At 39.8% G+C, this 16,167-nt stretch overlaps 1 protein-coding gene across 2 annotated transcripts in view; it reads left to right on the top strand.

The window, feature by feature from the left end:
* KCNK10 (potassium two pore domain channel subfamily K member 10) overlaps positions 1-16,167 on the top strand; it is an 82,537-nt gene that overhangs the window by 18,053 nt on the left and 48,317 nt on the right. For both annotated transcript variants that reach the window (XM_009689831.2, XM_068946737.1), the window contains exon 3: positions 8,959-9,287. In XM_009689831.2, coding sequence (XP_009688126.2) covers positions 8,959-9,287 — 329 coding nt within the window. The remainder of the gene's footprint in view (positions 1-8,958; positions 9,288-16,167) is intronic.

The raw sequence follows: 16,167 nt of genomic DNA, 5'->3' as shown, positions 1-16,167 counted from the left end.
CATTTCCATTTTGGCTGTTTAGGATTTTTTATTTTTGTCTGAACTCCAGTTTGCTAATAAAGAAGATCGAAAGCCATATTATAAAACAGTGATGTTTTTTGTTTCCTCATAACAACTGCATTCCAAATCAATTAAGCAACTGGAGTGTTCCAAGAGCTATTAATTACTGTGTTTCAGTTATAAGTGATGAAGCAGAATTATGCAGATTTTTTTGGAAACTTACTGAGAATCATAATTTCAAGCACTGGCTGGGAGTATGTGACAAATGCTACAAAAATTGCAGAAGCCTTTTCATATGACATTTTCCCCAAAGCTGCTGCCAGGGATGGCAAATCAGTGATTAGACATACTCCCCTCTGGTACGTATTGCTGACATTTCTCTCCCCACCAACAGAGAGAACTCAATATATGAACTTTTCCTCTACTGCCCTCACTGTTATACTATAGTAGGAAGTAAACACTAACTTTATTCCTTATGCAGTTTTATAGCCTACCACATGCCTACTACCTTTTTCTCACCCCACTCTGGGACAGGAGCAGCTGGGAGCAATTAGTACTACTTTCTTTTTAATAGCGCATTCAATCTTTTCGGTTTAATACAAGTTTCCTTTTTTGCCTTTACCTATCTCTTTTTCTGTTCCTGGTTGAATGCCTTGTCACTGACGACTGCACTTGCAGCACGCTGTTGAGATGTTGCTGAAGTCAGCAGTGCTGGTACTGCATTAGAGAATCCACTTCAGGGAAAACATTTGCAGATTTAACCAGTGGGGTGCAGTTGCAGTGCAAAGTTATATGCTCTGAGGCACTCTGTACATTTTCCAAGCAAACAATGAGTCAAGATTTGCTTTCATGAACAGTAAATGTAATACTAATGCTTCTCACTTCAGTGGCAGCTTTCAGCAAAGTGGTGTACAAACAATAGGGTGAAATTCCCCTTGGGTGGCAGGCTAGCAGTGATGCTTTCACTGCTTAAAACTTGCAGTTGAACACCTTTGGGAGAAGCAGAGGGAGCAGGGCCAGCAGTGGTTGCTATTATGCCTCAGTCCAGAACAGCAGCCACAGGGTTACTAGTATTCTGCCCCATATGTAATTGTAGCCTGCAGGCAGGATTTTGTCTCCCATTTCTTGATCACAGCTGGAATGTCACCTGTTAATTAGCCCACATCATGCAAAGATGCTGCACATACACAAAGGCAGACACAATCATTATCTACTGGGATTTTTGCTCTAAGAGCCAGATTTTCTATACTAGTGTTAGTGTTTCAAGAGCCCAGTACATAAAGATCAGAACGCTTATTTTGTTGGTTAAATGGATGCTGGATGCTCCCTGCTTCACAAAACCTATTTGTATTTGTATTTTTGCAAAACACAGCGGACAGAGATGAAAGAGGGGAGGCTGGGAAAGAAAGCAAAGCAGGTAGCCTGGGTATATTGGACATGTCCTCCTATTGCAAACTTTTAATGGCTTAATGGTTTTTTTTTGCTACGTGTGGACAGAAACTCCTATATTTCATTAGTTCCCTCACCCACCTCCTGTCTGACATACAAATTCCCTTCATCCATAAAACCCTCATGTACTTTGTATTTGTGACATATTCATAAGAAGTGTGTATAGCTGACAGCTTAATAGGCTGATTGCCTCAGCTCTTCCTCTAACATACCCCTTACCCTCCAAGCACAGGTCTGCTATCTTAACCCAAGCAGCCGGTAGCTGAAATCACTTTGGGAGAGTCTGTGGGGAGGTTGTGAGATTGCAAGCAAATGCTAGATACCCATTTCCCCCAGGAACTTCTGTTTGGAGATGAGTCAGAGCCTTGGAGTGCTAGATCATATGCTATCCACTGATGGGCTACTCGCTTTCCTGCCTTTCCACACTCTTAAATCAGAAAGCCTTTCGGTATTGACTTCAGTGTGTGACCATTTCAGAAGAGGGACAGGTGGAGCCCAAACAGCAAGAATACTCTGAGCAGTGAAAATGAAATAAGAGAGTCAACTGCTAGTACACTACAATATATAGTGCCGAAGGAGCCCTTTATCCCCCAGTCCTTCATGATCTGTTTTAGAAAAAGTAGGTCCTCCTATTTTTAGCAGCCAGTTCAGGGAATCTGCACTGGACGTGGCTGGCATCTCACAGGCATTTTCAAGCCTTGCTGCTCCAGGTATCTGTTCTGCAACTGCATATACTTGGCAAGATATCCTTTTCTAAATTACTTCAGGAGGGAGTGCTGACACATCAAGTACTGCTAGAGGAAAGATGTACAAGTGCTGATAACCCAATGTAAGATCTTGCAAAATCTGTAGGGAGGATGATTTGCTCATAAATTTTCTTAGTGAAACTGGGCTTCATGATAAGATTACATTATAATTCAAACTAAAATTTTAGTGTTAAGACAAACACAAGAAAGACTCCATTGGAGATTTTGAATGCTTGACTATGTAAACATTGTTGAAAGAAAGCGTAAGTTCCTTTTTTAAGAAAACCTTCCATCATCTTCCATTATGGGGAAACATACTGCTGCTTATCTTTAGATGCATGCCAGAGTCTTGCTGCTTGAGCTGAAAGTATTCTGTGTCTTCCTTGTATAGCTCTACTACAATGGGAAACGAATGTCCAGCGGTGCATCTCAGAGGTGTTCGCTGGCTGCAGAGAAATACTGCAAGCTATAGGTCTTTTTCTAGTTCACTAGGTGCACCTTCCCGGTGTTGTGAAAACATGATGATTTTCTGCTGCATTTCATTTTGGACCAACTTGTGTATAAAACTCGGAGTTTCTGAGTTTTAGTGAAACTGCTGGGTTTATGAATGCATAAGTATAAATCCCCTCAGTCCAATACTGTGCTGAATCCTGTGACAGCAACCTGCAGTGTGGTACTGCGCTCCATATATTAGGTGCATTAACTCAGTAGAGAAAAAAAGCTTGAAGGACCAGAGGTCTACAACTAGAATGCTCAGGTCCCAAATAACCACACTGATATGTGGTAGATAGCTGCATCCTTCCAAATTACCCCCAGAGCCCTTTAGAGTGGCCTTTCTCCCCTGTGATTCACAGAACACTTTGATCAAATGTGTCAAAAATGCTCTATTATACTATTGCAAAAATGTGCACACGATCCTGCATGCTCAAATAAATAAAGAATATGGAAGAAAATAAAAGCGATAAATAAGACACACCTTTAAACCTGAGTCACATTTTTCTGTAGAAGAAAATTGTGACAGCAACACCACAGAAGAGGGCCTGTACTTTTAAAAAATTCATGTTTGGTTTACAGATAGTGAGAAACTCTCCTCTTATACCAGGTTTCTTTGGTATTTTCTATGTTCTTGGCCTGTTGGGTAGGGCAGTTGCCAGTGTATGGGTCGGTGTGGCAGATGCACTCTTGTGTTTTTGGAGTCAAAAGCCAGTTGAATGTCCTTTCAGCATTTTGGCTCTTATTTGAGCCATATCTCTGCGCTTATGAGGTGGCTGTAGTTTGAATCCCTTTGTCTAGAGAGCTTCCCTTCAGATTAGAACCACGTTTCACAGACTCGTAACAGATTATCTAGTTCACCCTGCTGCTGTAAGGTGGGGCCAACATTACCTAACTATTTCTGACAAGTTTGTCTAACCTGCTCTTAGAAACATCAATTTCCTTATGCAATGTATTCCAGACCTTTAAACTCTTACAGGTAGAGAGCTCTTTCTCAGTGTTCAACATCAGCCTCTCTTGCTGCCATAAGACCAATGTTTGAATGTTGATTATGTTAGAAATGAAGTTAAATTATGGATGTAGTATTGCCAAACACAGTCATTCAGAAATCATGAGTAAAGTCCTTAAATTCATGAGATGGCTGCCTCTCTTAAGAAAAAGACTCTAACCCTAAGTGTTAAAGAAGTAAAAGTTGAGTCCTTTTTTTGCCATCCAGTTTCTGAATGTTGTTTATAAGCCTGTCTCCTCAGCTGTGCTATCCAGAGACAATATCTAAATGAAAGCTGGGATTCTCACGGCATTCCTTCCTAGTGTTTTGGTTTAAAGAAAACACCCAATCAGCACTATCCCTAATAAACTGTGAGAATTGACAACTCAGGAAATAGTAAAACCTTTCTTGATCAATGATTCCTTTTCTCAGGAGCCAGAACAGGTTTTATACCGGAAGAATATGCCTTAGGAAATTATCCTTTTTTTTTTTTTTTTTAATGGCTTGCTATCTTGGCAATGACACTGACTTCTGTAGCAGTGAGATTTCTAACAGCTGAGTCTTTTCTAGGCATGACAGGTCACTTTTCCGTTTGTGAAAAGAGAACAAATTCTACTAATTCAAGCAATTATGTTCTTGAAAATTTAATCCTTAGCCACAAACAAATATTAAAGCAAAACATACATGCAGTAATGAAGGGTAATTCTTAAATTGAAGCCATGTCATATGGTTCATCATTGCAATAGCAATAATGCTGCTCTGTGGTGTTTTGCTTTGCCCTAGTCTTATTGATGATCAGTGAGTGGGAGTTTTGGTTCCCTAATTCTCATCAATATTATCAGAAATCTCAGGTATTTAAGCTTCTCCCATATCAATAGGAAGTCTGGCTGTACCATTCAGAACACAGATACTGTGCAGATAGCACAGTACTCTTAGAGGTGAACAACTGTACAGATGCAAATATTTAATTTGACCTGTAATGTGAATATCTTTAGTTGTTTTATTTTGAAGCTTATCCACACAAAGAGGAACTCCTCTTTCTTTCTCCACTAGCATCCTCTCACTGGGTTAAGGTCTGTGTCAAAACACTGGTGCGTTCTTTTGAGGGTACTTGTCTACTTGAGTGCATGGATGTGAATGGAGATTCATCATTGCTTTCGTAGAGGTGGATTAAATTTCCTTCAGTATAATTTAACAAACATACATGGAGAAGACACTGTTCTGGGAAAAGCCTGTTCTAACAGCAGCTTGTTTTGAAACACATGGATTAATAAAATGGAGATTGTTTTGCATTTATTGTAAACGCTTCCTGTGCTCTGTGGTCTAGGTTTGACTTGTAATCAAATCATAGTATTTCAGGGAAACTTACAATAAGTAGGAAAGCAACTCATTTATTCCTAAGCAGCTAACCAAACCTTTTACAGATGCTAGCTAATAGAAGAGCTCTGTTAAGCTTCTCTAACCTTTTCATTATAATGTTATATCTTCAGTAGTATATGATGTTATGATTCTTAAGCTGTCAATCTAAGTGCTGTGTTTCTGCCTAAGGCTTTTTGGAATGCTTCCTCTAAACTATTATGGAAGTTTTGAGAAAAACAGTAGGAAAGAAAAGCATTCCTTGGCCTGTGCTAAAAGAAAACAAGTTCTCTGAGCAGTAGAACAAACAAAGCCCTGTCTTCCTACAGGTGTGTCTCCTCTGTCTCCCGAGTCCCTGTTACAATGTTCTTAGTTCCACTGCATTAACTTAAAGTCCCTAACATATCCAGATAGTCCAATACTATGCAAGCAATTGTCTTTACAGATCCAAGAGTTTTTGGAGTCCCCCCTTTTTCTTAAACCGTTTGTATACCTCTCCACATTGTTAAATTGTCACTGTAGTCTATTCCTGGATTTCAGTAAAACTCCTACTTGTAAAATTCTGTAAGTTTATACAGAATTCATAAGTTCATGGGTAGCATATGTCCATATGTTTGTTTAAAGAATTGTACAAATATAGAGTCTTATAGGACCCTCATGAGTTAGAAAAAAAAGCATTACTTTCTTTCTAGTTGGAAACCATGATTTAAAGGCAAATGGTAGCAGTTTTCTGAGAACGCAGGTTAACGGAGGCAGAGTTGCAATCACATATCAGGATTTTGGATTTCTTGCCATGTGCTCAAGCCACTAAGCCCACTTTCTTGCCAATAGAGAGTGAAACAGCTGCTAGATGGAGTCTCTATACTGACTTTCCTATAAAATATCAAACTCTTGTTTTGCATCCATTTAGAAACACCTCTGGGTTGTTGACTGCAGTTCTGCCTTCTGCACCATCTTTATTAAGAAGAACCTCCCTGCCTATTATTTGTCAGTTGCTCAATTAGCTGTTTTATGAAAGTCTTCCTGTATATTAATTTATACAATGTAAAGTACTTCAGGATCAACATTTCTATGTACACTTAGAGCAGCTATAACTAGTAGCAGGAAATGAAACACTGCAACAGAAGTTTTCTGATCAAAAAAAGTTATCTTTTATTTTAAAATGTAAGAAAACCAAGCACAGTAATCCATTGAGCTGTTCAAGTGAAACAATATTTATAAGAACATTTCATGTTCCTTACCCTGAACTTCTCATCTTGTCAAATCAATACAACATATTTTCCTTGAAAGGGAGAATCAAATAGGCCATAATTTTACTGCAGGGCTTTTATTAATGCTTTGCCAAAAACATGATTTGAATAAGAAACATTTATACCAACAGAGAAGAAAAGAGAACTCACAAAAGCAATTTTAACCCTACCAGCTCTTGAATTCTTGTTCTTATGAGACAGGACAAGTCATTTTGTGGGGTATCAAAGTCAGGCATCTCTGCACTCTGAAAGGATCACCCAAGCCTACACCAGACGATACCAGTAATACCTAGTTTGAAAGCTGCTTCAAAAAAGGCAAACAATTATAGCATACTTTTTTTCCCTATATGAATCCTGTCCCCTTCCATCAGCCTTGGATCCTAAGACTATTTTAACTAAGTAGCCTCAAGTGTGCAAAATCATTCATCAAATTTGCAGATTTTGTGTTAATGAACAGTATATGCAATAGTTATGGGCTTTACTAATGTAAATTGATTGAATTCCATTGATATCATGGAAACCATATTACACTGATTTTCATCAGCTGAGGAGCTGAGCAGATGATCATGCAGTTTTGGTAGTACTCAAATTTATTTAATTCAGTAAGAAGACATTGCGACTCACATTTAAAATATTTGCCTATAGAGGAAGGGAGATTTCCTATTCCAACCTTTCCACAGAGCTCTACAATCTTTCGATTTTACATTTCTTCTGTATTCTTTTCTGATACTTCCTACTGAAACTAACAGTATCAGTTACAATAATCTTTTAGGAAATTTAGAGAACGATATAATGGATCTCTTTGGCAAAAAATGAGGCTTCTTTCTAGTAGTGTCACTCTTCTCCCCACTGCAATTGTAAGCTCTTGGAATTTACATGAAACATATGCAGAGATAAGAGGAAGTATCCTTTTAAGAGTGATGTCACTCCATCCTGGCTGATGCATTTTGGGAACCATCGATGCCCTGGTGATGGTAAAACTGAGCAGCTGTGCCAAGTGTTTCAAAAATGAGATAAATCAAAAGGGGATCAACCACAGGTGTTTTTCCCTGGATTTTTTTTTTTTTTTTTTTTTTTTTTGTGAGGGTAAATAAATCCTCTCTAATCTTTTACTACCTGGAACCTCCAATTCACATATGAAAAGAAAGATAAAAAATATATAGTACAAATATAAAGCAACTATATATATATATATAGTAGTATAAAGCAACTATCAGTTTCTGTGGTTTACTAGCTAGCAAGTCAGCTCTGTCCTCAATGTGAGGCTGAAGAGGTGCATCATTTTTAGGAAAATGTGACTGTAGTACACAGCTGAGTTCTTTAAATTATTCAGCATTATAAAATGGTTTCTATTGGGAAAGAGTTGCTGCCCACTACAAACTGAAGATATAATCACCTGCATGTTTAAATCATGTAGAATTAGTTTATGGTGCTGCTCTGCTCAGATGTGGTAAACCCTTCTGCTTTCATTCCTGAGCCAAATGGAAAAGGTACTTTGGGAATAATTTCAGAGAATGCAGCTAAAGTGACTGTATTTTAACTGTAACCTGATTTAGATCTAAAACAAAATAACTCAAATCTGGTTTCAAGTAAATTGTAGGCCAGTGACAGCTATGCCACGGCAGGGTTACGGCAGAGATGTGGTTTAAAATGAATCAAGCATCCCTAAAGACTTCATTTGGTACCGTTACAGTAGTGGATGCTGAGGAACCCTGCCATGGCTAACAGTGGTGATGGAGAGTGAGGACATGTGATGTTGAGACACCTGAATTAGTTGGAGGGAAGCCAGCTTTGATCAGGATGCCTTGGTAGTTTGGCACAGTGCTCAAGCTGTGACAGTCAGGGCTTATTAGCTCTGATGTCTTGCTGAGGTTGCATGGCTATACAGTGTCTCAGAACCAAGCTGGCAGATCCACCTTGCGTCTTGTTGTGCTCACTTTGCTGTACGCCATGCTCTGCTTGCACTGAGAGATCATATCAGTTCAGGGCATAGCCACTACTGTTCTTAAATTGAAAAGGGACTCAACTAAAGCAAAGCCCTGTTCTTGGCATGTGAATGGCTTTCACCTGCAGATACATAGCATAGTTTGAATTAAGAATGATTTATGCTAAAAATTGTCAAGCTTCCAGGCTTTATGAACGTTTTCAGAAGTAAGTGATGCTTTTGTGAATACCTGTGAATAGTATGAGCCTGCTTACACTAGTGAGCCAAAACCAGCATTTTGATATGCAAAAAACATTTTCTGAGCCTGGTTGTGATCACTGATCATTAACAGTTCAATTTCCTAATACTATAACTACTATTAGTATTATGATATGAGGACATAAATCACTGTCAGAGTTCTCGGCAAATGTCATCTTGTATAACTTATATTCTATCTACTCAAAATCTTCATGTTCTTATTGGAGAAATTACTTTCGCATCCTTCTGAAATTTTTACTTATGTAATTGACCTGTCCAATTTTAGAGGCAATGGGTGAAATAACCCTTTGAAATAACACATATATGAGTGGATAAAATACACTTTGAACACTCCAGATGAAATTCCATTCTATATCTATGTGAATAACAAGGTTTATTTAAGTGTCTTGAAAATGGTGTTTAGGCAAGTGGTATATGAAGATCAAACTCACACCCTCAGAGATTTTGAACATGGGTTTTTATTTTGTGTTTCAGTGGCTGTTCCCTCGCCAGTGTCAGCTTGTGAACCTGAGCCCAAAACCAACGGGCATTATCCAGCTCCACGACTCTCTATTTCGTCCCGAGCAACTGTCGTCGCCACCATGGAAACCCCTTCTCAGGGCCTGCAGACAGTCATGAAATGGAAAACAGTGGTGGCCATTTTCGTTGTGGTTGTAGTTTACCTGGTGACTGGAGGACTTGTCTTCCGTGCCCTGGAACAGCCTTTTGAAAGCAGGCAGAAGAATACAATAGCATTAGAGAAGGCTGACTTTCTTCGGGAACACGTTTGTGTAACCCAGCTAGAACTGGAGACACTGATTCAGGTAGGCCGTGTGAAGAAGACAGTATGTCTTGGAAGTCGGGAAAAAAAGCTTGGCAGTTCACTGATCAAGTGACTTGGTAGGGAACTAAATTGTTCCTAGGGTCTTGCACTAGGCTGCCTAGTGCAGAGAAAGAAAAACTGATAATAGGCACTATGAAGAACAGGCTCTTTTTCAGTTATTTTAGTGGCCTGGAAACAGAAGCTGTGTTCCCAAAACATTCTAAATAGAGGTTAAATATCTTCACTAGAATGATGAAAAATGAATGCAAAGAAAATCAGAACTTAATATCTGGAATGGAATTCTGTGGCAGGTTACAGATTTGCAAAAGGCTTACGTATCTCTGTGAGTTTTCCAAAAGATGCTAAGCCCAGTTTTTCCTCCAGGATTAAACCCAGCAACCAGGTGAGCCAACAGAAAATGGTAGATTGGAATTCTGAAATAAATATTTGGCCAAGAATTCTGAAATTACTGATATGTTAATTTATAGCTTTATTGTTGAGAATTTTAGGTAGATGAATCATGTAGAAGGCATACCTTTAGAAAGAGAAAATAACTTGCATTTAAGAACTACAGGCTTAATAGTCTGGTCTACTAATATGCAAAGCCTTAGAGTAAATTTTGAAGAAAACAAAAATCAGATACAAAGGGATAAGTGCAGAATGGAATAGCATGCAAGATACGTTACTTAAAGATAGGGATATCTTTTATTGATTAGATCTCTAGACAAGGAAAATATTAGGTATCTATCTCACCTGTGAGGACTTCTGGAAAGTATCTTCTAGGATCCCATCTAGAAACCTATCAGTTAACCTGGAGAAAATGGGGATTAAATAAGAAATGTGAGATACCTAAGGATGTATTCCAACAGTATCCAACACCGAAGTTGAACTTCAGCTTCCTATTTTAGATCTGAATTTGTATATTAGGCTTTCAAGAGCACAGTGTGTTAAGATCTTGGGTTATTTGTGTGCCCTGTTAGAGCTCTGTTATGATTTTAGGCTGTTTTAAGGATCACAGAGCTATCCCATGGATTGTTGTGTCCATTCACCCAGCCATGTTATATGGTTTCCTGGTGGGTCAGACTCTATCTTAAAAGGAGCTTAGTCTTTCTGTGAGGAAGCTGTCCTAGTATCTCACTGATGTGCCAGGGAAAACATACTCCTAGTTTTCGGCCTAAGCTCATTCAGTTTCTGCGTAGCTGGTCTTGCACAGACACCCTTTGATTCCTTAACTGCTTGTTTTCCCTTGCCCATGCGTGTAGACAGCAGTTCTCTGCTGCCTATGCTAAGCAAAAAAAAAATATTTCTGTTTATTTGTAGATAGATGTGGGCTTATCCTGCTTGTGCTCTATGTTCGCTGAAGACAAGCTAGTTCTGATGTGGAAGCTGTGTGTCCTTGTTTGTGCAGCCTGATACTTGAGCTAAGGGGCCAAATCTGCTTCAGCAGGAAGCACTGCCGTGCTGATGAGACTATACAGCTTTTGGATCAGGGCTGGCTTGGATCACAGGCACATCTTAAAAAGACACGTGGACATGGTTGGTTTTTGATGTAAATTCTTCTGGTCAGGGATATTGGCTCAGATCCATTTCTCTTGGCAGCATTGTGGAGATTAGAATTTCCCACAGCTCCTTAGGTATGATGTATGCTGGCTGATTACAGATTTTTTTTAAATATTGAAAGGAAGAAGTTTGTATTCCCCTGATGTCAATGTCACTATTAAAAGATATGCAAAATACTTTCTTTTCTAGCAGAAAACAGAATACAAAATAGGTACAACAAGCAAAGCACCTCAGCAGGATGGAAAAGACTCCTGCTCAGAGACTGCAGTACAAAGATTTCTTAATAGCCCGTATTTTCTAGCCTAAGCTATGTACCCATTTTAATTCTTTGTTGTACACAATATCTTGTCCTTCTTTCACCTCAGAAGTGGTGACACAAGAATAATAAACATGCACACTATGTCATTAGAAGGCAGATATTCTGAACAAATCTTATCATCTCTTGAGACTTCAGTATGTCCTCAGGCATTACACTGGGTAACTGGAAATCATTTTGAAAAAGGTAAATTAAATGGGTGTAGCAGCTTAGCATGCGAATGTCCTAAGGCCAAGTGATGTGAAATATTGAAACAGATTTGTCAATAAAGAACGATATCCTTTGGATTCTTCAGAATGTCTGAGGGTGAACCTGGATGCGGGGATGCGTTCAGGTATACTGATATAGAAAACTGTGACTATAACTGACTTGCACATAAGAACAGTGAACCACTGTTTGAAGAGAAAGTCCTGGGGTTTAACGTGACGCTTTCATGCCTTCATGTTGATGATCTCAAAAGTGACATCTCTCTAGCTGGCACAATGGATTACTGCAATTGCACCAAATGCTGCACTGCTTTTGCAACTGTGATTTCAGACTGATGTGGCAACCTCCATGGGTCCTGCTTGCTGTACTGTGTGCTTTCATCACATGGCTACCCCTAAGGGAGATATTTATTATTAATGTCATCTGACTATCTTAAAGCATTTAGTTGAACCCATAGTTCATACTTTTCAGAATGACTGTGATGATTCAGCTCTGTGGTTTGGAGAATATGGAAAAAATACAAAAGGAGAGACCTTCGAACTAGCTCGTATCCTTTCTTGTGGGGGTGACTCTGGAAGAAGAATTTTTAAGGTGGAGAAGAAAGGAATGTTATGCGGTTTGCAAGTTATATGATGGACTCTTTTCCCCCTTTTGCCTAAATTTCAATCTTTCACAGGGTTCTCCTTTAGCAAACCTACAAGAAAGATGTATAGCACTGAATGTATAGCTGTGAAAGATTTGGTGTGGTTGAGACATGCTTTCTAAATGGATCTCCAATAACCCATAGAAAATATTTGCATTGGTAGCACAAATATGAATTGCCCTGTTGATAGTGGTGAGTCCAAAATATGGATTTCATTCATAGACTTCGGAAACAATACAGAGATGAGAGTGGCGTAAATCTGTAGGAAGATGCAAATCCAATTTGAAGGCATTTTAAGTTTCTATTTATCTTATGGATTTTAGTTTAGGTATATCTAATGCTAATACCATGGCAGAGAATTTTTTTCTTAGTAATATCAAGTGTTTTACAGTGCAGGCTATGTTTTCCCAGGTCATCTGAAGTGGAAATTCTTAACTGTTCATTTTTTTTAAAGCTCATTTCTGCTTCTGAAGATACCTGTTGCAGTGAAACAAATTATTATCATTTAATGCCTTATGTGATCTACTAGCTGGGATGATGATGAATGAGAAACGGTGAATGAGAAAATGACAAAATCAGATGCTTTATCTCAGCACTGTTGAAGCTGAATTTTCAGGATCAGAGAGAAGCAAAATTGAGGATGTGCTAAAAGAGAATGAAACTTCAGTTGTCTCAACTGAATTTAGTGGTATTGTACCCATCTGGACAAATAACAGAGGGTAGCAAGACTCAAGTGACATATGGTTGAGTAAAAATGACATTGGTACTTAAACATGCTAATATAATATTACAAAGGTTTTTTTCTCCCCCTGTATGGGGGTGTTAGTAGCTGGGATAAACAAAAAGTCACCTTGCCTTTGCAATAAAGCACAGTTAAGGTGTATTTTGAAGAGGTTATGTCTCTTTTTGAAAGAGCAGATGTCGTCCATCACTAAGAGAGGCAGGCAGGAAGACCATCCGTGTGTTTTAGCAGAATAATTCATATGGACCTGATAAAGAAGTTCATATTTTGTTTTCACTTAGCCTGTGCATTGTGTATGAGTAAAAGCTTTTGTAATGAGCCCTAAATAATTACATAAGATAGAGCAGTTTACTACTGTAAGAAGTTACTTAGGTGAACGGTTGGCTGCTTTCTCCTCCCTTCTTCTTCAGAGTTTCATTTAGCAGGGTGAGTGATTATAGTCAGAAAATCTCACACCTGGGAACTAAGTCATATTATTAATGGCCACTAATGACTACAGCAATTCCAATGAGTTAGCACGTAAGCTGAAAAGGAAGTGGAGTTGGAAATAAGCTCGTTCGACATTACTGGCTAATTATGTCAGTAAGAGTTCGTATCTTGGATAGGCACTTTTTATTACTGTTCTGAACTACTTTTCCCCTAAAGACAAGCAAAAAAGGAAACATCCTGTTATTTCAGGATATATCAGTTATTTCAGTTTTTAGCTGCTTGACAGGTTCACCAGTGTTATAAGCCAGTTTGTCTTCTCAAGGCGTTTCATTGTAGAGGGAAGAGAACTTGGATGACTTTCATGTACTAGAAGAAAGCTCTAAATGGAGCAGAAAAAAAGTCTTTTGAGTTAACTATGGGGAAGACTTGCCTGTGGCTGAATATAGGAAAAGACTATTTGTGCTGCGAAGAAAAGCAGTGGTAAATTATCTGATTATTGGATCTTCTGCCTGTGCATCTGACGGGTGTCTTCTCTATGTCCCAGCGTTCCGTCTGCCTTGATCTTTATTTTAATTTATCACCCTACGGACTATATGAAAAAGATTTCAAGTGTCTTGGGTCATGCCTATGTTGGTGCAGACACCCTAGTTTGTCACTCTAGCCCAGAGACTCTGCGATCAGACTGAGCGTAGTAGAACTCTGCTGCTGTTCTGCAGCTACCTTGCTTCCAGAACGTAACTGAGATGTTTGCAAGGGGCTAAGCCCTCTGAACTGAGGTACCTCTGCACCACCACTTGTTCAGTGTTGTAGGTCTGCCTGGAGATTGGCCTGTGGCACTGTTCTATAACAGTACATGGATGACAGTCGACTCGGTTTATAAGTGTAAGTACATGACTGTCTGGCTTATTGTTACCTGAAGACCCCTGTGGGATAGACAAAAATATTTAAGGGATGAGCTCTCAAAGCTAATTACCTCTGGTTATTCATGAACAAAAATTGTTGGCGATTTTGATCTTTGGAAAACACTGCTGTGTTTTCCACTGTTGTGGAAGAGGGACTAAATGGGAGTTTATAATGAGAATCCTTTAATCACTGAATGAGGGGTAGTGAGAATACGGGGAGAGGTGGGGAATACAGAGAAAAGTTATTAAGGAATTAGTCTTTAAAAGCTGCTTCCTAATGAGAAGTATCTTAATAATCATCATGGAGAAACATCAGAGCCTGAAAGAGAGTTATAACAACCTTCTGTGTGCTTGATAGGAGTCTGTTTAGAAAATATTTGTGGAGGGAGGTAATCATTATTAGATTAGCATGATCTGTGGAGGGGAATTAATGGAACTAGAAAAAGGGATGACAAGAATTTTCTTTTCTGTTCCTACCAAATTGCTATCCTTGGATACAGAAGGGTACATCCTTTGAGTAGCTCAATACTCAAGAAAAGAGTTATGCTTGTTCTTGGAAAAGATGTCTTCATGGTTGGGTGCTACTGGAGAAATTAAAGAAAAATAAATAAGCAAATAAGATAAAAGTATTTCTTCCCATGGAAAGCAGAAAGAGTCTGTTTGATTCCCGTATCCTCATCAGCTGCATTAGCTCCCAGATATCTTGTTGCCTATGGGCATACTCTAGACATTTTTTCTTGAGCTAGTTGTCTTAATTAGTGATCAAGGAGCCTAATGTGCCAAGGGGGATCAGACAGTGATTATGAGAGTACAGTGAGGTCTGGCTGCTCCCTAAGGGACAGGGAGCTGATAGTTGAGGACTATACGATGGCTGGTAGAGCAGGGGCCTTGTCAGCCAGAACCTGTCCCTGCATCCCCATTAAGGGAGCAGAGCAGGCTGGGTGGCAGGGGGGAGGCAGCTGGAGGCAGCGTAGCATCCAGATCATCAGGAAAGTGTGTGGTGGTGAGGCTGGTCCAGGGTCAAACCAGGAATGCAAGTCAGCAAGCTAGGGTCAGGTCGGGTGAGGGTATCCAGGGTCAGACACAGCCTGTGATGGCCAGGCAGGGCCATGGTGATGTGGCTGAGCCAAGGCCAGGCTGGGCGGTCGCCCACAGGTTGAGGTTAGTGGGGCCTGTAGCCAGGCAGAGGCAGGGCCGTGGTGGGGCAGTGCTGTGGTATAGTGGGGCAGGCACTGATGGCCCCGGGCTGGGCTGAAATGGGCACCTGGGGCTGGGCAGGGGAAGGGAGGCTGGGGGAGTGGGAACAGATAGGAAAGGCTATTGGTGCCCTAAGGGCCTGGTAGGTGAAGATGCCCAAGTAAGCTTATAAAGATGTTGATTGGCAGTTTATTTCAAATTTGAAGTGAAAAGCTAACTTTACTACAGACATGCTATTGCAACCGATGAAGTTGTAGGTCAAGATGCATGCAACTCTATTTATTTATTAGTGAGAAGATGAGAATGGATCAAACGATCCAAACTATATTGCCCTCAGATAAGAGGATGTAGTTTTTATTTGTCTGGACAGCATAATACTAACTGGAATTATTACTGCTACTGATGATCTGTAAGGCAAAATAGCAACCTGCTTCCTCCTAAACATCCAGGAGGTTGCCTTCTACCTTGAAAGTGCTGCCCTGTGTGTGTCACCTGCCTGCCCACATGCACCTTGTCTCCCCCTGCTGAAGGCATCAGTGAAAAATCTCTTGCTGCTTTGAAATGTTACCATTTAGTTTGCAGGCAAGATAAGATGAGAACATTACTTGCAATGTGTCTCAGGGTCCACTGCCTACTCCAGAGATTCCTGAGCTAGGGCTGACCCAGCTAGCTCCTGAATGCACAGCGATATAACTGTGTTGACAAAGCACATATGTGGGCTAGCTAGTCCTGGCTGCCAGAAAAATAATGGTTTTTGTCTCTGCTCTTCAAATGTGTCAACTGTTCCCCAAGAGCTACCTATGTTCAGCCACATTTTCTGAGATACTTGCATTTGTGACAGGTTATGTTGTTCAGAGCCAATTGGACTGTCGCTTTGGGATTGTT

The sequence above is a fragment of the Struthio camelus genome, chromosome 5, assembly GCF_040807025.1.
Source record: "Struthio camelus isolate bStrCam1 chromosome 5, bStrCam1.hap1, whole genome shotgun sequence".
Lineage (NCBI taxonomy): Eukaryota > Metazoa > Chordata > Aves > Struthioniformes > Struthionidae > Struthio > Struthio camelus.
The sequence above is the reverse complement of the archived record's forward strand: the minus strand, read 5'-3'. Positions and strand labels throughout refer to the sequence as shown.